Here is a 24,991-nt window from a genome sequence, read left to right as displayed (position 1 = left end):
GTCCCATCCCCTCCTCTGGATCCTTCTGAAGACCCCACACCTGGTATTTGCAGGTTTTTGTACACACCTATGGTGACATAGTGATATATCCCACTTCTAAGCTGAAATCTGGGTCTCTTAGAGCTCAGTTTGTTTGTTTGTTTCCAGGCAAGAGTACTGGAGTGGGGTGCCATTGCCTTCTGAGTTTCAAAGAATAAACTCAACATTTTACCATTTATGTCCTTATACAGTGGTTTAAAAAAATTTTTTATTGAGGTGACACTGATTTATAATATTATATGAATTCCATGTGTACAACATTATATTTTACTTGCGTGTACACTAAATGGTGTGTTCTCACCACCAAAAATTGGGTTTCCATCCATCACCATACAGTTAATCCTCTTCATCCATCTCACCCTCTCCACCACCCTTACCCTCCAATAACTCTGTTCTCTTCATCTATGTCTTTGTTTGGTTTGGCTTATTCACTTATTTGGGGGATTTTGTTCCATATAGGGAGAAGGCAATGGCACCCCACTCCAGTACTCTTGCCTGGAAAATCCCATGCAGAGGAGCCTGGTAGGCTGCAGTCCATGGGGTCACAAGGAGTCGGATGTGACTGAGCGACTTCACTTTCACTTTTCACTTTCATGCATTGGAGAAGGACACGGCAACCCACTCCAGTGTTCTTGCCTGGAGAACCCCAGAGACGGGGGAGCCTGGTGGGCTGCCGTCTATGGGCTCACACAGAGTCGGACACGACTGAAGCGACTTAGCAGCAGCAGCAGCAGTTCCATATAGGGGTGAAATCACCTGGTATTTTTCTTTCTCCATCTAACTTATTTCACTTAGCATAATACCATCTATGTTGTTGCAAATGGCAGTATTTTATCTTTTTTATAACTGAATAGTACTCATTACATGTATATTCCATATACATATAGAATATTCCACTATATCATATTCCACTGGGCTTCCCAGGTGGCTCAGTGGTAAAGCACCCATCTGGCAATGAGAAACCACAGGAGACTTGGGTTCAATTCCTGGGTTGGGAAGATTTCCCTGGAGGAGGAAATGTCTGCCCACTCCACTATTCTTGCCTGGAAAATTCCATCACAGAGGAGCCAGGTAGGTTACAGTTCATCGGGTCTCATAGAGTTGGACAGGACTGAGTATGCATGCAATCATGCACGCACGCACACGCGTGCACACACACACACACACACACACACACACTACTATTTAGCTGGCTGTGTTAGTTGGATACCTAAGCTAACTCTGTCAGACTTCTGAACAAATAGGACTTATGAATGTACTCTCAGAATGGAACATGTTTGCCAAGGACTTACTGAACCTATTTTTCTGCCAAGTACCATGCTGTTTTGATTACCATAACTTTATAGCATAGTTTGAAATCTGGGAATATTAAATCTTCAGCTTTGGTCTTTTTCTCTCCAGTATTGCTTTGCTATTCTGGGTCTTTAGTGATTCCATACAAGTTTTAGAATTTTTCTGTTCTATTTCTGTGAAAAATGTCCTTGGGGTTTTAACAGGGACTGCAGTGAAGCTATAGATTGCTTTAGGTAATAAAAACATTTTAACAATGTTAATTCTTTCACTCCATAAGCACAGAATATCTTTCCATTTATTTATGTCTTCTTCAATTTCTTTCAACGGTATCTTATAGTTTTCAGCGTATAGGTCTTTCACTTCCTCGGTTAAATTTATTCCTAAGTATTTTATTCTCTTTGTTACAATTGTAAATGAGATTTTCTTAAGTTTTCTTTCTGCTGGCTCATCGTTAGCATATAGAAACACAACGGATTTTTGTATGTTGATTTTGTTCCCCACAAACTTACTATAATAATTATTTCTAGTAGCTTTTTTTGGTGAAGTTTTCAGGGTTTTCTATTCAAAAAATCATGTCATCTGCAAATAGTGATGTTAAGAGGTTTCATCTTCTTCATTGATAAAACGTGGATAATAGTTATTGATCGCTTCATGGGGTTCTTGTGATTTAAATGATTGACATGTATGAAATCCTCAGAGAAGTGCCCAGAACATAGTTAAACACACATATGACAGTTTCCATGTAGTACACCTAGAGCTGCTACTACCACTACCTGCAGAATAAAAAGAAGTAATATTATTTGGATGAAAGATTGCCACGGGCTTGATGAAGGGGAAGGACATGGTATGATGAGGTCCTCCAATGAGGAAGGGATGTGGCCACTTAAAAAAAAAATACTTGCTACATCATCACACAACTTTGTCTTCTTTCAAGTGTGTTTGTTGGTTCATCCTAACATTTATGAATATAAATCTTGAGAAGGAAAGGACTGTCATGCACTACTTGTGAACTTGTCCCCAGACAAGAAATATAGCTAAGGGAGTCTAGGCAGTTTATTTATTAAAGACAAAGCAGACAAGGGTGCCAAGACAATTCAATAGGGGAAAAAACAGCCTTTTCAACAGAAGGGCTGGGACAACTGGATATCAAAAAGCAAAGGAATGAATCTGGACTCCCGAATCGCACACACAGGAAAATGAACTAAAAAAAGGATCCCAGGCCTAAGTGCAAGGGCCAAAACTATAAAACCCTTGGAAAACACAGATGAGTAAATCTTCGGTACCTTGGAGTAGGAAATGGTTTGTTAAATATGAAACTCAAAGTACAAACAACAAAAGGAAACACAGGGGAATTGAACTTTATCAAAATTAAAAACTTTTGTGTTGCAAATGACACTGTCAAGAAGGTGAAAAGACAACTCACAGGATGGAAGAAAATATTTGCAAGTCATATATTTGATAAAGGACTTGTTTGAAGAAGATATAACAAACCTTTACAATTCAACAATAAAAAGACAAACAATTCAACCTAAAAATGGGCAAAGGATTTGAAGAGACATTTCTCCAAAGATGATAAATGAATGGTCAATAAGCACATGAGAAGATACTCAACATCATTCAGTTCAGTTCAGTTCAGTTCAGTCGCTTAGTCGTGTCCGACTCTGCGACCCCATGAATCACAGCACGCCAGGCCTCCCTGTCCATCACCAACTCCCGGACTTCACTCAAACTCACGTCCACCGAGTCGTTAGTCATTAGGAAAAGGCCAATCAAAACCACAATGTAATACTGTTTCACACCACAAGGAGGGCTATGATAAGCAATAAAAAGACAATTGTAAATGTTGGTGAGGATCTGGAAAAACCAGAACTCTGTTGGTGGGAATGTAAAATGGTGCAGCCACTTTAGAAAACTGTCTGGAGGCTCCTCAAAGAATTAAACATAGAGTTATCACGTGCATGCATGCCTGGTCAGTCACTCAGTCGTGTCTGACTCTTTGAGACCCCAAGAGCCTGCCAGGTTCCTCTGTCCAAGGGGTTTTCCAGGCAAGAATACTGGAGTGGGTTGCCATTTCCTATTCCAGGGGATCTTCTCGACCCAGGGATGGAACCCATGCCTCTGTGTCTCCTGCATTGACAGGCAGATTCTTTACCACTGTGCCACCTGGGAAGCCCCCCGTGGGAAGCATAATGGGAAGAGACCTGATTTTTAGTGTCCGAAAAATTGGATTCCTGTCCAGTCTTGTCACTTCTAAGCTGTGTGACCTTGGACAAACCACATCGCTTTCTAGATCTCTGTTGTCTCCTTTAAAAGATCAAAGAGTTTATCTAAAGTTTCTCAAGCAGAGCATTCATGGTATTTGGGGGTGAGGGGCATGATTCTTTGTGAGACCGTACCCCACAATGAAAGGCATTGAATTTCCCTGACCCCATCCACCAAATGCCAATCATGTCTCCACCACCCGCCCCATCATTTTGAAATTCACCATCAACATTTCCAAATGCCCTCTCTCCCCTCTACATTTCTCCAGGGTAACATTTTTTTAGCTCCAAATACTCCTTGCCACTGACCATACTTCCTTCCTCTTTAAGTTATTTCTGCCTCCATAGAACCCTGATCACGCTCATTGCTCATTTCCACTTTCATGATCTATTCTCGGGGGATATAAACATCTTACAGAATCATCTAAATTTTACTACCAGATTGGGAACTAAAGGGGTGACCAAGCAGAGAACAGTGCCATCGGAGGCATCTCTGAACCGGCAGAGCCCATGAGGACCACAGTCCTGTGGACACCACTGCAGCCATGGTCGTCACGTTGCTGGGCACACTGTCAGCCTGTGCGGGGAGCCAGGGACTTGGACAATTACCAGTCCAGTTCAGCTGGGGCACTGTGATGCTTCTGACTTGTTCTAGCTGAATAATTTTGAAAATTCATGGTGTGGTTCTGATTCAAAGTACTTTTAATGGAAAACAATAAGGGAGAATAATGGAAACAAAAAAAGCCAACAGCAGAAAGCAGCAAAAACCGTCCTGGTTCCTGCTTCACATTTCTGTTCATATCCCAGTTTTAAATATAGCGTGTACTAAATATGATGTGAAGTCATATTTTAATGCCCTCTGTGTGAATTTTGAAATTCTAACAGGAAACACGCCATAAATTAGTCTGGGGGGACTCGTCTTTTCCTCACGTCTCCAAGTGTGATTGTGTAGAATGGATGATCAGTCACTCCAGAGACTTTTTTCTCCCTTTTCTCCCAGATTCTACATCTTACAGTTTTTGGGGTTTTTTTGCTCTAAGAGATGACTCCTGCAATCGGAAGGCAAATCTTTGTTCTTCCTGATAAATCATCAAAGTTAATTTCTTCCAAACTAATCAAGATTCACACATGGCTTTTAAACTGGTGCCAGTCCTTAGGAATGGAGAGAACCATGAATGGAGGAGGGCCACTTGTTCAATGGTCTTTGCCAAGCGCCTAACATTCAGTAACAGCCGCTGAATGAATAACCGCTAATATTAATTCACCCCTGTTATTTACCAATAAGACAGCTTGTCTAAGGACATAACCAGGGAAGTTATTATGGAGACACTTTGACAGCAGAAGCCCCTCCTGAGCATCTCCCATCCCCGCTTCCTTGGCAGAGGGTCTGCCCCACGCTACTTCTCTGCGAATGTTCACAGTCTGGAATGTTCCATTGCCTTTTCCACTTTTGTAGGCCAGGAACAAAGACGCCAGATGAAACCAAGCCCGGGCCCTGGCTCCTTGCTGGTAGGCAGGAAGGAGAAAACCTTGTTAGCTGTCAGAGACAGAGCATCCTGGAGAGCTTACCTGATTCTTTTACATTTAGTGTTTCCCTGAAGAGAAAAAGCTCTGGCCAGTAGCTATGGTGCTTGCTGGTTACAGAGAGGAATGCTGACCCCTGGGGAATGGAACCCACACTCAGGAACACCTGCTCTGAGCTTTATGCGCTCTCACTTTTCCTTCTAGCAATCCTACAGCCAGCCCTTGTCATCTTGGTGTTGAAGCGGCTCAGAGTAGTTTAGCAACTTGCCCAAAGTCACAGAGCTGCTAACTAGCAGAGCTGCCAGGTGACCTGAAGCCGAGTCTTGGCTCTTGAAAGTGTTGGCTCGTTCATGTTGTATCATGAATACGGCTAATACTACTGTAAGGTGATGGGGAGGTCTTACAACTCAGATGGCTCCTAAATTTATACCCAAAGCCTAATGATTCTTTTTTTTTTAACTTTCTCACGTTAAATGTTCTCTGTATCCTTCATGCCAACACTGGGCTGGCAGAGAAAATCAAGCTCCACCCCCTCAAGTATCTGTCTCACACTGAGGAAGTGGTGGGCATAGACTTGGGCTCAGCTTCCATCAGAAGCACTTTATGCAGCCCCTATGGGGTGACTGTGTGACTGAGACACGACACAGCAGAGCCTGCGGGTCAGCAGCGTTTCCAGTCCACATGTGCAATGCTACCTTGGGAGCACTCGGCACACAACGGCCCCGTGAAAGCCCTCTGGGAAATGAGGGGCCCGGTGAAGAGCTGAAGCCAATCAGCTTCTTCCCTGCAGGGAGCCCAGGGAGATGTCTTTTAACTGACTGAGGTTCTGGTTACCTACTACTGCATAACTTCCGCTGCTGCTGCATCGCTTCAGTCGTGTCCGACTCTGTGTGACCCCATAGACGGCAGCCCACCAGGCTCCCCCGTCCCTGGGATTCTCCAGGCAAGAACACTGGAGTGGGTTGCCATTTCCTTCTCCTATGCATGAAAGTGAAAAGTGAAAGTGAAGTCGCTCAGTCGTGTCTGACTCTAGCGACCCTGTGGACTGCAGCCTACCAGGCTCCTCCGTCCATGTGATTTTCTAGGCAAGAGTACTGGAGTGGGGTGCCATTGCCTTCTCTGACTGCATAACTAATCATCCCCAAATGTAACAGCTCCAAACAATGGCATTTTGTTATCTCTCACAGTTTGTTTGGTTCAGGATTTCGGAAAAGGAGAGACATTTCTGGCTCGGGGTCTCACATGGTGTTGCAGTCAGACAGGGCCTGCCCAGGCATCTCGCTCTCACGAGTCTCTCCAAGGTCTCTCCCTGGACACTAGTTAGGGCTTCCTTACAACATGGCGGCCCCAGGGCAGCTGGACTGCTTACGTGCTGCTGAAGCTTTCAGCAGGGGGCGTTCCAGGAGCAAAAAGGAAGCTGCGTGGCCTTTCACAGTCACAGAAGTCACACAGCCATCACTTCTATCATTCTCTGTTGATCAAAATAAGCCCGCCCAGTTTCCAGAGGAAGGCTTCACTTCGTGATGGAAGGATGCCAAAGGATCTGTGGACATGCTTTAAATCTGTTACACGCAGACTGGGAGAAAAAAGATGTAACTGAGCTGTGGACAGCATGGGGATGCGGGCTTGGGGTGGGGGGAGGGACACACTAGACAGACACGTTCTCCAAATACACGTTTCCAGAAGGGAAGCAGACAGGCGCTGGGAGGCCAAAGGAGTCTGAAGGAAACACTGTAAAAGGTTCTGAGCCACATGGGAAAGCCTGCCTAACAAATCAGCTAATGAGGACAAAGCACCTGTCCCTGGAGATTTCCTTCAGCTGCAAACTGACCCAAATCTGAGGCCCACTGACTCCAGGGAAAAAAAGCAGAATCAAAGTCATGTTCCTGCCATCTGAAGAATAACTTATCACCTTGATCACATTCCAAAATCAAGATAAAAGCTTGCACAGGGTCACAACAGGCTTACAATAAGTGAGACCATGAAGGAACAAAGAAATACATGAAGTGCCTTTTCAACTGCACACCTGGGAATGCAGAGGAGCTGCCCCTATTGGGTGTATAACTGGGTTTCCCTGTTTGGCACAGCAGGGCACTTCAGCTCAGACCTATTTTGCTTGAGAGCGTGAAGAGGCAAAGCACATCCAGAATGTTCTCTCTCAGGCTGCAGGAATCAGTGCCACTCAGATAAAAATCTGTGGTCTGGTGGCAGTCCACACGAAAAACCCACAGGACATGGTGTGGGCATGCACAAACCTCTGAACTATCAGCTCAGTTTAAAAGAGACTGTGACCAATTATGCCCCAGTATTTCTCCATCCTCCCTTTCTGTCTTTGCAGATATAGACTCCTGGGTTTTAGCTGAGCATATAAAAACCCACAAAGATTAAGAATGCCTTTGTCAGCCTCTCTTGCAGCTAGCTAAGGTCACGTGACTATGTTCAGGTCTCTGGATTAGGAATGAAAGTGATTGTGCAACTTTTGGTTCATTGCCTTAAAAGTGAAGCAGTCCATCTGGTCTCCCCCTCTTTCCTCCTTCCTGATGTCTGGGAAATAGTGACCACTGGAGCATCCTTAGGGGAGGGCAGAGCTCCCTACTGGCCCAGACTGCTCATCCCTGGGATGTTATATGTGAGAGAATTCATCTTAGTTGAGGTACTTATTTCAGTTATAACCTCCATCACATTTAAGACGCTGAATGATAAGGTCTCTTTGTTATAGCAGCTCAGCCTATTTCCTAAACTAACACCTAGTTCCTGAACTGTCTCAAGTCCTTTACACTAAGAACCTTGTGAAAGAAAGAATCTGAGAAAAAATACTAGCAACTGGATACTAAAGATGCCCCCAAATTTGCTCATATCTTTGTTTTCTCTGCTTTCCCATCTCTCAAGACCGTCCTAATCATCTGAAGTATGAAAATCTTGCTTGATTTCATGTATGATTGACACTGACCACTCTTTCAGTAGATTATCCCTCGTAACCCACTCAAGCCAGTTCAAATGAAGAAGAAGGTCTGGTCTAGGTTCCAGAGGCCTCAGTGAAAGCTAGAGATATCGGGTCTCATGAGAGCTAGAGCAAGGACTTGGGAAGCCATCCAAGATAAAACCCATACTCTATCCATCTCTCTCTGGAGACTACCACCTCAGGTCTCTTAGATGTCTCCTAAGCAAACATCGTGTAGAGATAGGACCCAGCCATGTGGAAGACACGGTTGGGAAGGGCAGACCAGTGCCCTTATGCTGTGAATTCTGCCCCTCCCACCTGTGGCTTCCACATGGCTGGGTCCTATCTCTACACAATGTTTGCTTAGCTTCCTAAGGCTGATTCATTCAACCCTGAGCTTCTGAGCTTGAGAGAGTCATTCTGATTCACTGCTGGCCAGCCCAGGAACTGACTGGCCGTGGGTCAGGTGTCCAAGTCTGGTTGAGTCAACAGTGACTGAGGTGGTTGGGAACGACCTTGGAAAGCGGAGGGCTGGCCCTTCCAGAGGTCATGAGTGGAGCAGACAGTCTAGAAGGAGCTGAGGGCAGAGCAAGGAGCATGATATCCAATATACTTTGGCCCCAGAATGCATGGAGCATTAATGTTGACATACTGTCAAATGAAGGGGCTTCATGGGACATTTCTCAGGTTAGTAGTATTGGTCAAAGGAGTGGTTCTGTACTTCTGGTCTTCCTCTCTAGCTGAAAATTAAACTATTAGGGAACAGAGCAGCTTCAGGACATTTTCCTGATTTCTCAGAGCACCCAGCAGTGCCCCAGCAAAAGAAGACCTTCAGTAAAAGCCGACTTTGATGGTAATTTGAGCAGCACACACATTACAGAGGGCACAGGACCTCAAGGAAGGGAACTCAGGGAAGGGGAGCATATATTAGAATCGTATTGCAGCATTCCAGGACCAAACAGTAACCAGACTGATAAGCTGCTGAGTTTCCAGAGAGAAACAAGGAGAGAACAAGAAAGGGGTGCTGGAAGCATTTGGGGGCTATGGCAAGATATCTGCAACATCAAAGCAAGAGCTCTCAGGTAGCCAAACCAGAGCCCCTCCAACCACCCCCACCCCCAAGAAAGAGAATTACTGGATTGTGTAACCCAAGGGAGATTTTCAAATCAAGGGTGGGGGCTGGGGAATCTCCAGAGCGTGGCCATCATCTAACCTCCCAAGCTATTCTCACGCTGGAGGATTCACAGAATCTGTCACTCCGCAGTCTCATTTACAATATCCGCAAGTCTGAATTAGATTTCCTCTGCCAGTGGGACCGCAAAGCTCCGTAAGATCCACAGAGGATCAGAATCCTCATCACAGGCAATGATAACCAGCCCCTCCCGTGGATTCCATCACCAGAGCAGAGCATCTCATTTCTCCTGATTTTCCTCCTCCGGCTCCACCTTCCAATTGAAGCATGCAGGGAGGGGGCCTGCACAAGCCAGCTCAACCCCCCTGACAGCTTCACCCCCCACCCCACCCCAGACAACCCCACCCCACTCCACACATAAGCACACACGCTGCTCTGGCCATTCGGAATCTCTGCCTCTGAATACGCTGTTCCCTCTGGCTAGATGCCAGCCTCATGCTTGTTTCTGGGTCCATTTTTATTTATCCTTAATGTCTGGACAGAGACTTCATCCTCTGAAGTCTTGCCACATTCCCCTAGGAAAAACAGTCACCCCTCAAGGACTAGTCATGTCCTTGTGTCTCGGCAAGCCATGCTCCTCCTTCCCCTATCGCAGCATTAATCATGTGCCTGAGCATGCTAAGTTGCTTCAGTCCTGTCCGACTCCATAGACTGTAGCCCACCAGGCTCCTCTGTCCATGGGGATTCTCCAGGCAAGAATATTGGAGGGGGTAGCCATGCTCTCCTCCAGGGGATCTTCCTGACCCAGGGATACACTTCATGGTGATTATCCACAGGGTGTTGTTTCTGACTATGATCAAGTGCGCTCTGATCGAGCTTTGTGTTTCTTCCAGAACCCAGGGGGAGCCGGGCAGTAACAGGCACGGTGCAAATGATTGGTGTTTGATGAAGGTAAGGAAGAGTCAAGATGGTAAAAGGGTGTTGGGTGGGAAGCTGAGGGCCACAAGCTGTCCACAGACAGACAAACGTCCCCCGCACAATCAGACCACACAAGACGGCTTGTCCCGAGACTCAAAAAACTTGCAGAGAGCCCCACACTGGGTCCCCCTGCCCGGAAACTTGGTCCGTCTGCCTCGGGAAGAGACATGCTCTACCAGGTGTCCAGGCAGGGGGACAGAGGGAGGGACAGATGGGGACAGAAGCCAGGAGATGCAAAGAGAAAGGGGACCTGTGTGGGGAGTGGGGGAGACTGGAGAAACAGCTCGGAAGATAAGCACGCTGGCTACGAGATCAGGAAGCAATTACTCTGATGAGTAGAGAATCATTCTGACTTGCTTCTAAATGAGGGACACATTAGAAATCTAAGCGCCTGCTGCAGTGGGTAAAGGGAAAGAGGCTTCCGTGAGACAAACACTCAATTACTAAGAAGAGAACCCCACAGGTACAGAAAGGCACAATCAACCTCTCTCAACCTCCTTCTGGGTCTTCCACTGAAGTCAGCATTTCTGCCTCTCCCAGCCCAGCTGGGCTTTCAAAGTCTCAAATTAAAAGTAGAAAAAAGGCTTCTACATTCCTCCTGTTAATCGTACCTCCAGCAGTTTTACTCTAGGTGAGGCCAAATAAATTCTTTCAGAGTGACGACTCTTTCCCAGGGTCCCTCTAATGAGGCTCTTGACATCGTCTGGTGACACGAGCTTTGCAGTGAATACTGACCGCCCATCAAATTCTAGGTTGTGACTTTTGGGGCTGGATCCCCTAACCCCAGGCTACTATTTTATTTTTTAACTATAAAAGCTCTTCTCCATTCATACTTGAAAAACAAAACAAAAAATTAGCACTTCTCCCATCTCATGCCCTCCATGATTTCTTTACATGTCTTTGGCTACACGTCACTTGGTTTCATTTTGCGACAGAAAGCCAAGGTCTCTTCCAAAAGCGTAAGCTCCTTTTCCCCTCAACTACCCAGGCCAGTTGCAGGGTTGGGGAGCTCGAGTGGAAGAGCAAAGAGCAGGCCTAACTGGAAAATACTACAGCAGGTTCTCCGGTCCCATAAAAATAGCATCCCCCTGGAGACACGCTTTCTACCCCTTTCTACCCCTGGCCAACCTCATGGAGTTTATCATCAAAGCTCGGCAAAAGTGAAAATGAAAGTGAAAGTTGCTCAGTCGTGCCCATTCTCTGCAACCCCATGGAATTCTCCAGGCCAGAATACTGGAGTAGGTAGCCATTTCCTTCTCCAGGGGATCTTTCCAACCCAGGGATCGAACCCAGGTCTCCTACATTGCAGGCAGATTCTTTACCAGCTGAGCCACCAAGGAAGCCCCAACTAGCAATGCTAGCTGCCGATACATCCTGAGGCCATCACCCTGTCCATCCCCGCTGTCGTCACTAACCCCACTATCGTCACGGTCACACATCCGGTCCATGACTCAGTGCAGTTCAGTCCAGTCACTCAGTCGTGTCCGACTCTTGGAGACCCCATGGACTGCAGCACGCCAGGCCTCCCTGTCCATCACCAACTCCTGGAGTTCACTCAAACTCATGTCCATCGAGTCGGTGATGCCATTCAACCATCTCATCCTCTGCCGTCCCCTTCTCCTTCAATCTTTCCCAGCATCAGGGTCTTTTCCAATGAGTCAGCTCTTTGCATCAGGTGGCCAAAGTACTGGAGTTTCACCTTCAGCATCAATCCTTCCAATGAACACCCAGGACTGATCTCCTTTAGGGTAGACTGGTTGGATCTCCTTGCAGTCCAAGGGACCCTCAAGAGTCTTCTCCAACGCCATAGTTCAAAAGCATCAATTCCTCAGCACTCAGCTTTCTTTACAGTCCAACTCTCACATCCATACATGACGACTGGAAGAATCATAGCCTTCACTAGACTGACCTTTGTTGGTAAAGTAATGTCTCTGCTTTTTAATATGCTGTCTGGGTTGGTCACAGCTTTTCTTCCAAAGAGGAAGTGTCTTTTAACTTCATAGCTGCAGTCACCATCTGCAGTGATTTTGGAGCCCAGAAAAATAAAGTCTCTCACTGTTTCTATTGTTTCTCCATCTATTTGCCATGAAGTGATGGCACCAGACGCCATGATCTTTGTTTTTTGAATGCTAAGTTTCAAGCCAGCTTTTTCACTCTCCTCTTTCATTTTCATGAAGAGGCTCTTTATTTTCTCTTTGCTTTCTGCCATAAGGGTGGTGTCATCTGCATATCTGAGGTTATTGACATTTTTCTCCCAGCAATCTTGATTCTAGCTTGTGTTTCATCCAGCCTGGCATTTCACATGATGAAATCTGCGTATAAGTTAAATAAGCAGGGTGACAATATATGGCCTTGACGTACTCCTTTACCAGTTTGGAACCAGTTCGTTGTTCCATGTCCGGTTCTAACTGTTGCTTCTTGACCTGCATACAGATTTCTCAGGAGGCAGGTAAGGTGGTCTGGTATTCCCATCTCTTGAAGAATTTTCCACAGTTTGTTGTGATCCACACAGTCAAAGCTTTTAGTGTAGTCAATGAAGCAGAAGTAGATGTTTTTTCTGGAACTCTCTTCCAGAAAAGAAGACTGCCGTGAGTGCCCATGGAGAAAATCCAGGATCCTTAATGTGGCTCCAATTCACCACACCACAGACCACTGCTGATGGCGCCAACTTACTTCCAAGTTATTCCTCTCCTGTCCACCAGAGGGCGCCACGTGGTTGGTTGGTTTGTTTTCCCCAGTCTTTCAAATGCACCAAATGGCCGACTCTTTACCGTCTGAGCCATCTGGGAAGCCCTCAAATGCACCATGCTGTCACCATGCTCAGTCCTGGATCTTACAGCCTATAGTTCCTTCTCCCCAGAAGGTTCCTTCCCCCACACCCTCCCCTCCTCTTGTCCAGTTAATTCCCCTTATCTTCCCTGTTTCATCTTCAGCATCACTTTCTCAAGAAGGTCTCCAATTCCTTCACTTCCACAGCATCCTGCCTCTGCCCTTCCCACACACTCCTCACACCAGTAACCAACTCAATGCCTATTTTTCCTACGGGGATGTAGGTGTCAACAGAGCAGAGACCACACTTGTCTTGCTTCCTATTGCCATCTTCCATTCTAAGATCCACATCCCCCCTCTCCCATTTTAACATTCTAAAACTGGGACGCATCTTAAAATCAATAGTCCATCATAACTGAATTGTCAGCATTTCCTCTTTCTCAGCAAAACATAAAACAATAGTGGGCCTTACACTTGATGGCATCTTGGTATTTGTCAAAATAAGGTATGTCCCTGTGTCTAATGGGCCCAGTGCCCAGCACATAGCAGCCGTCAATAAATTTTACGTGATAAATACACACAGACACACACACATTTCCCGAGGACCTGAAATTAGCCAGGTTTTGCTATATAACAAACACACTTTAAAATCTCTGGCCACAGCAGAGATTTAGTGTCTCACGCAGTGGTCTGCAGGTGGGCTGCATCTTTGTGGCTTCTGCTGGGACTGACCCCAGGCTGTGACTTGGGTTCAGTTCTGACCCATGTGTCACTTTTCCTTGGACCAATAGTCTGGTCATCTCATGGCAGACATTAGAATGAAAGAGAGCAAGGACGAGAGCCCGGCACATGCCAGGCTCCTTTATCGTCTGTCCGCCAACATCCCACAGTCAGAGCAAGCCTGGCATCTGCAGGTAGGGAACCGCCTCTGGCCACTGTGCCAGGTCACAGGGCAGAGGGAGGGACCGAAGACCTGCAGAGAAGAATCCACCCACCGTAGGCCCCGCATGGAGGAGAGATCTGGGAAGGGACACCACACCGCACATTTCCGCAGCACCGAGGGCCAGCTCACACACTGGACAAGACAGAACACGGCCCTGCTCACCATGAGTGAAGGCCCCTGCGTTAGCAGTGGCGGTCCAAACGGCTCATCCCTCTGCCCAGCGGCCGTAAGGAATCCTCCTTGATTCCCTTTGCTGCCAGGCTTTATTTGAGGTATTTATTTAAGAGCATGACTAAGAAGCAATCACTACCCTGAAATCTTTCTTTCTGCAGCTAATTATCCATTGTAAGGCTAGGCTCCAGCTCCCAATCTGAGTGGGTGACTGGCTAATTTATTTACTAAAAATTTTTTTTAATTGAAATATAGTAGATTTACAATAACGTGTTAATTACTGATATACAGCAAAGTGACTCAGTTACACATGTATATTCTTTGTTGAAATATTCTCTTCCGTGATGCTTTATCATAGGATACTGAATACAGTTCTCTGTGTTCTACAGTAGGACCTTGTTGTTTGTTCATTCTCTATATAAAAGCTTATATCTACTCTCCCCAGCCCCCAACTCCATCCCTCCCTCAACCCCTCGCCATAGGCAATCCTCAGGGTGGCTGGCTAATTTAGGTCAGCTAGGGCTTAGGACCAGACGGTAGAAGACCCGAGTGCCACCGTCCTAAGGTGCCCGGACAGCAGAAGTGTTGACGGTCTTGGTCAGGACTTGCTGGAAAGCCGGAGGCATTCTGGCACCCTGATTTCGGTCTCAGAGCTGCTGTGGAGACAGAGTTAATGAGGCCTGCACACCGAGTACAGAAAACGAACATCTCAAAATGCACGCTGGGAGACGGCCCATTAACCACGCACGGCTCGGCCCAGTGCTCTCCCCACCAGGAGGAGGCCCGCTCGACTGTCCTGATTCCAAGAAGGCCCCGAGCACTTTCACGACTCCCTTACGTCCTCACCTCCCTTTTATTTTGCACTCTGCTCACTTCTTAGCAGCTCCGCATGCCTCTGTCTGTCTTTCTGCCGTGGCACTTGGCACAGGGCTGTGCTGTGCCTCAGTGTGACTTCCTGAGAGCCGTATGCCCTTGCTAGGGCTGCTGTAACAAATGCCACCAACTAGACGGCTTCAACAAGACATTTTCGGTCTTGTGGTTCTGGCACGCTGGCTCCTGCTAGGGGCTGTCAAGGAAAATCCATGTCTCTCTGTTGGCTTCTGGAGGTTTGCTGGCAATCTCTGGTGTCCCCTGGCGTGTAGCTATATCACCCAAGTTCCGTCTTCATGTCCCTCTGTTGTCTGTGTCGCAACACGCCCTTTCGATAAGGACATCAGTCACACGGGACTAGGGGCACATCCCCCTGCAGTGTGACCTCACTGTAACTAATTTCAATGCAAGGACTCAATTTCCAAGTAAGGTCACATCCTGCGGTTTAGGACTTCAACATATAAGCTATAGGAAAGAACATAATTCAAGAGACTCCAAGACCACTTCCGTATCCCCTGCATAAGTTCAGGGCCTGGCACCAGGGGGCACGGCATCACCTGCCTCCTGACCAAAGTGCCAAAAAGGACAGCTCACGTGCTCTCTCTCTGTCTCTCACACACGTACACACACACGCCCAATCCTACAGAAGAACAGGACAAAGCCGTCACTGTTAGCTTCTGGTGAGGTGCCCAACCTCACGGCCAGCTTTCCAAATTCTTCTCTAAGCATTATCACCAGGATACAGCAAGCGAGATAAAGAAACTGCAACCCGAGTGCCAATACACTCAATTAACTACCCTGGCACTGGTGGCTTCTTCAAAAGAGCTTAACTCCCTAGCACTCCTCACCCGGGAGAAGGTAGGCAGGCCTCATTTGTCTTTCTGACTGAGAGGGGGACTTGAATACAAAGAGAGGAAAATATGCCAGCCTCATACACAACCTCCCCGCCGAGCTCAAGGGACGAAGGCGGGAAAGGTCTGCTGTTCCTGGTCCCAGCACAGTGGTACCCAGACAACCACAGCACAGGGTGATGGAGAACGCTAACTCGTACCTCGGAGGACCTAAGTTCCCGGCTTCATTGCCCACTCGCTGTGTGGTCATGCCACAGCTATGGGACCTCTCTGTTCCTCAGGTTCTTCCTCTAGAAAAATGAGGGTCATTTTCTCTTCCTGGATCCTCCTGTCACAGGGATTTGGTGAGGACTGAGTAAGAAAATGTGAGTCAAATGCTTGGAACGGGGCCTGCCACTTAGCGCTTAATGTGATGGCTAGTCTTGTAAACATCCTGTTTGATCTCCATCCAAAGGACTGACCCTCTCTCACCATCACCCGAGTCTTCATAAGCTCTCTGTGACTGGAATGATCAGAAGTGGGGCCCACATAAGAGGTATTCATGGTGTCCGTTTTCTAGTATGGCGTAGCAAATTACTCTGAAACCTACAGGCTTAAAAAAAACAAATGTTCTTATCTCACAGTTTCTGTGGCTCAGAAATCCAGGAGTAGCTGAGCTCTGCTTACTACAGTTAGAGAAGGCTACCATTGCGGTTATCTCCTGGGCCGCAGAGAGTTCAAGGTTGGACCGAGGGAGAGGCCAATTTTGGGCTCACGCTTGTGGTTACTGGAGGCCTTGGTTCCTCACGGCATTTGGTTGGAGTTCCCTGCCATGCAGGCCTATCTGTGGCACAGCTCACATCATGGCAGCTGCCGCATTAGAGTGAGGGAGACGGTAAGAAAAACAGACATGGGGTCTTTTGTAATCTTACACTGGAACTGACATCCCATCGCTTCTACTGCTATTTTCTTTGTTAAAAGTGAATCACAATTTATACACCTGTGTTCGCAGCAGCATGACTCACAATAGCCAAAAGGTGGGAGCAACTCACGTGTCCATCAACAGATGAATGGATACACAAAATGTGGTACTGGTGTACAATGGAGTGTGATACAGCCTCAAGTAAAAAGGCAGACAATTCTGACACATGCATGGATGAACCTTGAAGACGTTATGTGAGTGAAGCAAGCCAGTCACCAAAAGATAAATACGCTGTACGATTCCATTTATAGGAGGTATCTAGAATAGTCAAATTCATGAAAACAAAGTGGAATTGCCAGGGGCTGGAGGAGGAGGCATGGCGAGCTGTTGTTTAATGGGCATAGAGTTTTAGTTTGGCAAGATGGAAAAGTTCTGGAGATTTAGCTGCACAACAAGGTAAACTGTTGAACCATTTATTTAAAAATGGTTAATACGGTAAATTCTGTGTCATGTGTGGGTGTGTGCATGCTAAGTCACTTCAGTCACGTCCCACTCTTTGTGACCCCACGGACCGTAGCTCCAGCAGGCTCCTCTGTCCATGGGATTCTCCAGGCAAGAATACTGGAGTGGGTTGCCATGCCTTCCTCTAGGGGATCTTCCCAACCCGGGAACGAACTCTCATCTCCTGCACTGCAGGCAGATTCTCTGGCCAATGGACCACCTGGAAAGACCCTGTTATGTGTAATTTGCCACAACTGGAAAAAAAAAAGCAAGTCACAAGGTCCAGATCACATGCAAAGGGATGGGATCATACCAAAACATCAACCCTAGGGGCTGGGTACTGCTGAGGGTGGCCTGCCATCGTCAGTCATGCATCCAAAGTTGGCAAGAACCTATCGGTTCAACCAGGACTGAATCCAGCGTGTTTAAGACCACCTAGGTGCTGGCCACCACCAATTTGTGCAGAGCAGCACCTGCTGACCCTCAGATGCACCCTCTCAGGGAAGGTTCCTAAGCAACAGAAAGTCATTTCCAAAGACTGCTCCAAAGCCACTGCTCGTGGAATTACCTTGTAATGGTTTACACTTCCAATCAGTGAAGCCCCAACTAAAATTCGATTCCACCATGGTGTTTGGTCTCCAATACATCCCATCGGGAATTGAGAGGTACAGTAATGACTGCACTTTCATGGTCCCATTCCCGCCTCCGAGTCCTGGCAGGGTTTGTTGCTTTGCAAGGCCACATGTAAGGAAAGGAAGTAGATGGGGACGAGAGGAAGAAGAGAGGAGAGGCGCACACAAAGCTGGAGGCTCTCAGTGGAGACACGACCTTTTCATACCCTCATCAAATTAGAGGAAAAGTATGTCAAGCACCCTATTTCCTGTCTTGAGGTCAGTTTTCTCCATTCCATCAAAATAAGCATCATAAAATATCATTTTATTTTCCCACATCAACTGGAAGCAATGATGTAATTTCTGAGGGCTGGAAGCCCAGCAGAAGCAGCTGGGATGTATTAATATTTTGACTAAAGGAGTTCATGTACAGAAGGTGCCCAGCACAGTAGCTGGTACAGGGCAGGGATCGATAAACGTTAGCTATTATTAAGATGACAATAGGTCAAATCCTACACAATATAGTGTCTACTCAAGATGCCTCTGAAATTCTTCAGGAAGACATTTAAAAGCCCCAGATGGGTCAGGTATTCCCCCCGCATGGGCACACTGGTGTTCCTTTCAGCAGCAAAATTAGCAGTCAGTTTACATTTAGAAGCTGCCTGACAGAGAAAAGCATACCCTTCAATACTAGAGTTACACCCAGAGCACAGGGACATTCATATCGCTAATAGATTATAGTGGTTCACAGATTTTCACATGAATTCAATTTATCTGGAGGGCCTATTAAAACACAGACTGTTGCTGGACTCACCCCTAGGGTCCGTTCGATGGGTCTGGGTACAGTCTGAACTTTGCGGTAAAGAGTTCCCAAGTGATGCTGATCCTGCTGGTCTGATAGCTAAACTTTGAGAGCCACTTGTGAGGAGAGGACACAAGGAGGGGATTTTTCTAGGCCAGGACAATCAGAGGCTAACTCTGCCCAAGACCCACCTCCCAGAGCTGCTCTCTGTACAAATTTTGGCAAAGTCCAAGTAGATACAGATTTTGTCTTTTCTCATCTAAGGACCTCAGGCATATGGAATGGATTGATCATAAGCCTTAATGTGTGGCCCACTCTCACCAGGGCTCTATGCATGGCCCATCTGTTCATTCATTCATTCTTAACAATGTAATAAATACCTACTAAAATTAAAGCCAGGACCTTAAAAGGAATCTCCATCTAACTTCATCCTACCTCCCAACCACCCTACCTCCCAACATATGAGTTAACCAGTTATCCATCCTTATCTTGTTTTTCTTTTTTGCAGCATTATTAAATCTGTAATCAGTGATACAATCATAGAGTGGCGTACTGAATAACGGTCAAAACAAATTATCTCTACCAGCAAAATAATACGGGTGGATCACAACAACTTAATACTAAGTGAGAAAAGTAATGATTGCATATGGATGATACCAGCTTATAACATTAGAAATATATACTTTTTAGGATGCCTTAAAATTGACATGCATTTTTAAAATTGTTGTATTTTTTTCTAATCACTGAAGAAATAAATATGTGTTAACTGGAAAAGAGTCAATGAATAAGAAAAGGTATCTGGTCAGTTTTAACAGGGGAGGCTATGGCCCCTGAGTGTCCTTCTGGGTTCCCTAAAAAGCTCATCTTTCCATCCCCAAATGCATCCTTTGGTTTCCATTCAACAGCTCTGAGAGGAATAGGCAATTCACACAAGAGGAAATGAAGTAGTAACAAACACCCAGGAGAAAATGTTACCTTAGCTCATCATCAGAGAAATGCAAACTAAAGCATTTGGGGAACTATCATTCTATGACTACTACATCAGCCAAAATAGGGAAAAGAGGACCAGAGTGAACTCTTGGGATATTACTGTAAACCTGATACACACAGATAATACTAGCAGCAGCGGAAAAATTTTTTAAATTTCCCAACAGCTATATGATGAGATGTAGTCATGAACTGCGCAGATGTCTTACTCTGCCAAATTTATCCTGAAGAAGTAACTCAATGGAAACACCTCAGTGGCTCCCAACAATGCAACTACTTAGAAAACCATAGTAGAGACCACTGTCACGATATGCAGTGCGACTGGGCAAATTACAATTTTGAAGAGAAAAACGTGTATTTGCTATTGAATGCATGAGAAATATGAAGTACAAAATGGTAGGTGGGCTATGGTTAAAACCATGTGTACGAGAGCTGCGTGCTAAGAGCAGAAATGAACACAGCTGTTGTGCTTGGAGGTGGGATGGGAGTTGCTTTCTTCCGTGTTACTGTGGTGCGGTGTCGTAATTTATTTGTTTTTTTATGAACCTGGGAGGCTCCTACCTTGAGAACTCTCACAGCTTTCCTCGTCACTGTTGTCTTGACAGTTATTCTGCCCGTCACAAATGAAGCTCTTGTCAATGCAGAGGCCATTCTTGCAGTGGTAGCGGGCAGTGGAGCAGAGCAGAGGGTTTGCTGCTGTGAAGGGAGAACAGAGCAGGTCACCAGGGAGGTTAGCCAGTCCCCTTGGGATGCCCAGAACCTTCTCCATCTAGGGGTATGTCCTGCTCTGGAAGCAGTGAACTCAGCTCGGATGGCTGTCTCAAAGCCTGTCCTGGGAGACTGGTCAAGCAATGACTTGGATAGGGCAAGACTGACTCTGTCCCATTCTAAAGGCTCCTTTTTCTGCTATACCACAGGTTTTGGTTGGTTATCCATTTTAAATACAGCAGTGTGTACGTGACCAATGTTATGTGCCAGCCTGGATGGGAGGGGGGACTTGGAGGAGAATGGATACATGCATATATATATGGCTGAGTCCCTTCACTGTTCACCTGAGACTATCACAACATTGCTAATTGGCTATTCACCAGTACAAAATGTTTTTGGTGTTAAAAATAAAACTTACATTAAAAAATACATTATTTGAAAAGAAAAATAGAAGCTTCTTCCAAAGCATAATGCTGGTGCCCTATAAGCATACCAACATGGCCAGAGGGCAATGCCCAGCCCCAACTGGCCCACCTCGAGGTGGGTCAGCAGCCTCTGAGGGGTCTAGAGCAAAACCGGAATCTCCCAGGAGAGTCAGGAATGGAACGGTCAGTAACATAAGGACACACAGAGAAGAGCAAAGACGGAAGGAGAAGCTGGGTTGGGGATCCATGAACCTCTGCCGCTGACGGAGCAATGGCACACGTAATCCAGGGGCTATGTTGGATCCTACTGGTTACCTAACTATGGACCTTCCCGGTAAGTGCTCGTGTTTCTCCAGCTCACCCAGGTGAGCGCAGTGGTCTACTTTGCAATTTAAAAAAAAAAAACCATTAACCCACTTGGTCAGCCTGAATGGCCCCCAGATACAAGCACTTTCAGAAACCTTAAAAAGAAAAATGACAAAAACAGCCTTTCTCCTCAAGGAAGAAGGTGGCAACCAGCCAGTGTGGAGTCAACACAAAACCCCTTAACGAAGCAAATCTCCATGGAAAATCACTGTTTCTACTGCACAATTTATCTTGCTTCGCCACTCCCTGCAGCACAATTCAAGCAAGGCTCTTTCCAGGGCTCTATTTTCGATAAATGAAGCAGCAAAAGAAATTACTCCAGCCCCAACTCTGCCATTTATTAGCTGTGTGATCTAAGGTAACTTATTTCACTTCTCTGAGCCTCAGCTCCTTTTTCCGTGCACAGTACAGGCTCCATAATTTGAGGGCCCACTGCGAACTGACAATGTGAGGTCATTTTTCAAAAATTATTTAAAAATTCAAAAAGATAAGTGCTGGGCATAAAAGCAAGTCTGGCACGCTTCGGAGCTAAGCACGAATCCTATGCTGGTCACAGGTCCATGAATCTGGCCCTGCTACTTACAGCTCAAAGGAGATGACATGTGAGAAAATGTGCAGTGCAGAGTCTGACACACAGGGGCGCAGGAAATGCTGGACGTGCTCCCCAAGTTATGTCTGCCTCGGTCCTCCAGAGCGTGGCCCTTCCCGAAGCAGCGACACTGGTGATGATGCAGATGGGCCCTCCTGGGACCTTGGGTTATGAATTGAGCCAGCACCTGCATTACACACGGTACCAGGGCAGGATGACAGACCCAGCACTGAAGACGGTTAGGGGCTTAGGAACAAGTCAGCACCAGCATCTCTGGGTGGTCCTCACCAGCAAGATGGCAGTTGTCATTTATCTTTCCCATCTGCTTCACAGAGCGATTGTCAAGAGGCACTGCAATCACAGCTGCAGACTGCAAACTTCACAGGGCCCTGCAGACCCAAAGGGCTGTGGAGTTTTTTATTTTTTAACTTGTCAACTCAGAAAGTTTCATCTGAAAGGTCAGAGGAAGCAGAGGGATGGGGAAGCCAGCACTCTTAGTTTTGAAGATGAGGGACCAGTGTGAAGGCAAGCAATAGGAGTCTGGCCTGGAAATGGAAGTTTTAATTACTTAAATCGCTGTGGGTCAGAGAATGGTTCCACTTGATCATGCTGAAACCAAAGTCTGACTTCAGCCAAAACCAGAAAGGGGAAACCCAAAACCACAAGTCACATTTGGTTTCTGTCCAAGGCAGCCCTCCAAACCCTTCAGCATCCCACCATGGTGGCCTCTGGCTTCCCTGGGACCCTGTGGGTCACGTCCATGCAGCCAAAGCATCGACAACAATCAGCTCACTCTAATGGACAGCCTTGGAAAAGTGGAAAATCCCACCTCGAATGGGAAGACTTGCAAGAAGGGGCTGCTGCAAACTTACCTGAATCCCCCTACCCCCAGTAGGAGGGCTGTGCTGAACCAATATTGAAGACATTGCTGGTGTCTACTGACCTTTCTTCAGCCTTAGACCCTTCCAACCTCATAAACTTTTCCAAGGAAAAGAAGTCATATGCGAGCATGTGCATACACACGTACCACACATATGCGTGCATATGTGTAAGTATGAGTATATCCAGATCATGTGCATGTGTGCTAAGTTGTTTCAGTCGTGTCTGACTCTGTCCGACCCTATGGACTGTAGCCTGCCAGGCTCCTCTGTCCATGGGATTCTCCAGACAAGAATACTGGAGTTGGTTGCCATGTCCTCCTCCAGGCGATCTTCCCAACCCAGGGACTGAACCCATATCTCTTGTATCTCCTGCACTGGCAGGCGGGTTCTTTCCCACTAGCACCTGGGAAGCCCTGTCCAGAGCACACATATCTCCAAATGAATGAAGACTGTCTATACCTTAACACACAGCTGTACTGATAAAGAATCCACCAGGACCAAAAACCAGTCTCAGTGCATAGAATGAATACATGTATTTGTTTCCAATGCATATAACCAAAAGAACCAGAATCAGAATATAGAAAGAACTCTCACAATTCAAAAGAAAAAAGACAAACAATAGGAAAATGGGCAAAGGACATGACCGGGCAATTCCCATCAGAGCAATGGCAAACGCTCAGTAACAACTTGAAAAAAATGTTGACAGCAGCCAGAAACGAAAGCACCACTTGAACCGCAGCAGACTTGCCAAACTTCAGGTCTTAAAATTCCAGGTTGTGGCTGGGGAGGGAGAGGAAGTCTTAGAGACTGCTCGTGGGAGTGTAAATTTGTAGATCCACCTCGGAGACCAATTGAGTGATACCAGGTGATGCTCAAGGGGCATACGCCCCACGGCTCGGTCATTTCACTTCCAGCTACATAAATGTTCACCAAAACACTGTTTGTAAAATAAAAATATTAGCAATGACCCAAATATTCACCCACAGGCGAATTAACACCATGAGCTACATTGTTATAACACAATTTTACAGCAGGAGATGGCTAACTTCTTCTGTACAGGACCAGACAGTAAACATTCTAGCTTTTAGTAACCTTTGGGTCTTGGTCTCTTTCTTAACTACTCAATTTTGCCATGGTGGTACAAAGTGACCATAGAAGACTCATAAATGAAGATCAGGGCTGTGTTCCAATAAAACTTGATTTATGGGTAATAAACACATTTAAAGTTAAGTAACTTTCAAACAGGGCATAGGACAATTTGGGGCCAACACCTGCTGAACAGCAGTGAAAAATGAATGAACCAATAAATAAGGTCCTATTGTACAGCACAGGGAACTGTATTCGATATCCTGGGATAAACTATAACAGAAAAGATTAAAAGAATATATATATATATATGTGTGTGTGTATAACAGTCACTTTGCTGTATAGCAGAAATTAACACAACATTGTAAATTAACTATACTTCAAATGCAAAAAATACAAAATAAGAAAGGACCAGAATCAAGATGGATCAATCTCACAAATATAATCATGGGGAAAAAGTTACAAAAGATACTGGCAAGTTATATAAAAATATGCATAGGGTTGTACCACTCAGATGAAATTACCTATGCAAAAGAATGCTATCTATTATTCAAGTTATAAAAATGCATACTTGCATTGTAAGGTCAGTGGACGCCTCTGGAGAGAAGGGGAGGACAGGATCAGAGAAGGCTGTACTGAAGACTGGTAATGATATTTGTTAAGATTTTATTATTTTAAAAACCTGAAGCAAATAAGGAATACAGCAATATGGTTTTTTTTCCATTGAGAAATAACTGACATACAATATTATATTAGTTTTGGGTGTAAAATGCAATGATTTGATATTGATATATATTGCAATAAGTCTAGTTAACATCCGTCACCACATACTGTTACAAAATCATTTTTGTGATGAGAACTTCAAGGATCTACTCTCTTGGTAATTTTCAAATATATAATGTGGTACTATTAACTATAGTTAATACAGTTACATTAGAATGTATTATAATATAGTACTATTAATTATAATAATATAGCCATGTGTGTGTTAGTCACTCAGTTATGTCTGACTCTTTGCGACCCCATGGACTGCAGCCCACCATTCCTCTGTCCATGGAATTCTCGAGGAAAGTATACTGGAGTGGGTTGCCATGCTCTTCTCCAAATATAGCCATCAGATCAGATCAGATCAGTCGCTCAGTCGTGTCCGACTCTTTGCGACCCCATGAATCGCAGCACGCCAGGCCTCCCTGTCCATCACCAACTCCCGGAGTTCACTCAGTCTCAAGTCCATCGAGTCAGTGATGCCATCCAGCCATCTCATCCTCTGTTGTCCCCTTCTCCTCTTGCCCCCAATCCCTCCCAGCATCAGAGTCTTTTCCAATGAGTCAACTCTTCGCATGAGGTGGCCAAAGTACTGGA

General features: G+C 45.9%; 1 protein-coding gene across 3 annotated transcripts in view; it reads right to left on the bottom strand.

Annotated features, from left to right (window-relative positions):
* The window catches only part of LDLRAD3 (low density lipoprotein receptor class A domain containing 3), a 211,228-nt gene that overhangs the window by 101,590 nt on the left and 84,647 nt on the right, over nucleotides 1–24,991 (bottom strand). For 2 of the 3 annotated variants that reach the window (XM_010831860.1, XM_010831862.1), the window contains exon 4: nucleotides 20,136–20,270. In XM_010831860.1, coding sequence (XP_010830162.1) covers nucleotides 20,136–20,270 — 135 coding nt within the window. The remainder of the gene's footprint in view (nucleotides 1–20,135; nucleotides 20,271–24,991) is intronic. The other variant, XM_010831861.1, reaches the window with a different exon arrangement.

The sequence above is a fragment of the Bison bison genome, unplaced genomic scaffold (genome assembly GCF_000754665.1).
Source record: "Bison bison bison isolate TAMUID 2011002044 unplaced genomic scaffold, Bison_UMD1.0 scf7180017864531, whole genome shotgun sequence".
Classification (NCBI taxonomy): Eukaryota; Metazoa; Chordata; class Mammalia; order Artiodactyla; family Bovidae; genus Bison; species Bison bison.
This window is presented reverse-complemented; position numbering and strand designations above follow the sequence as displayed.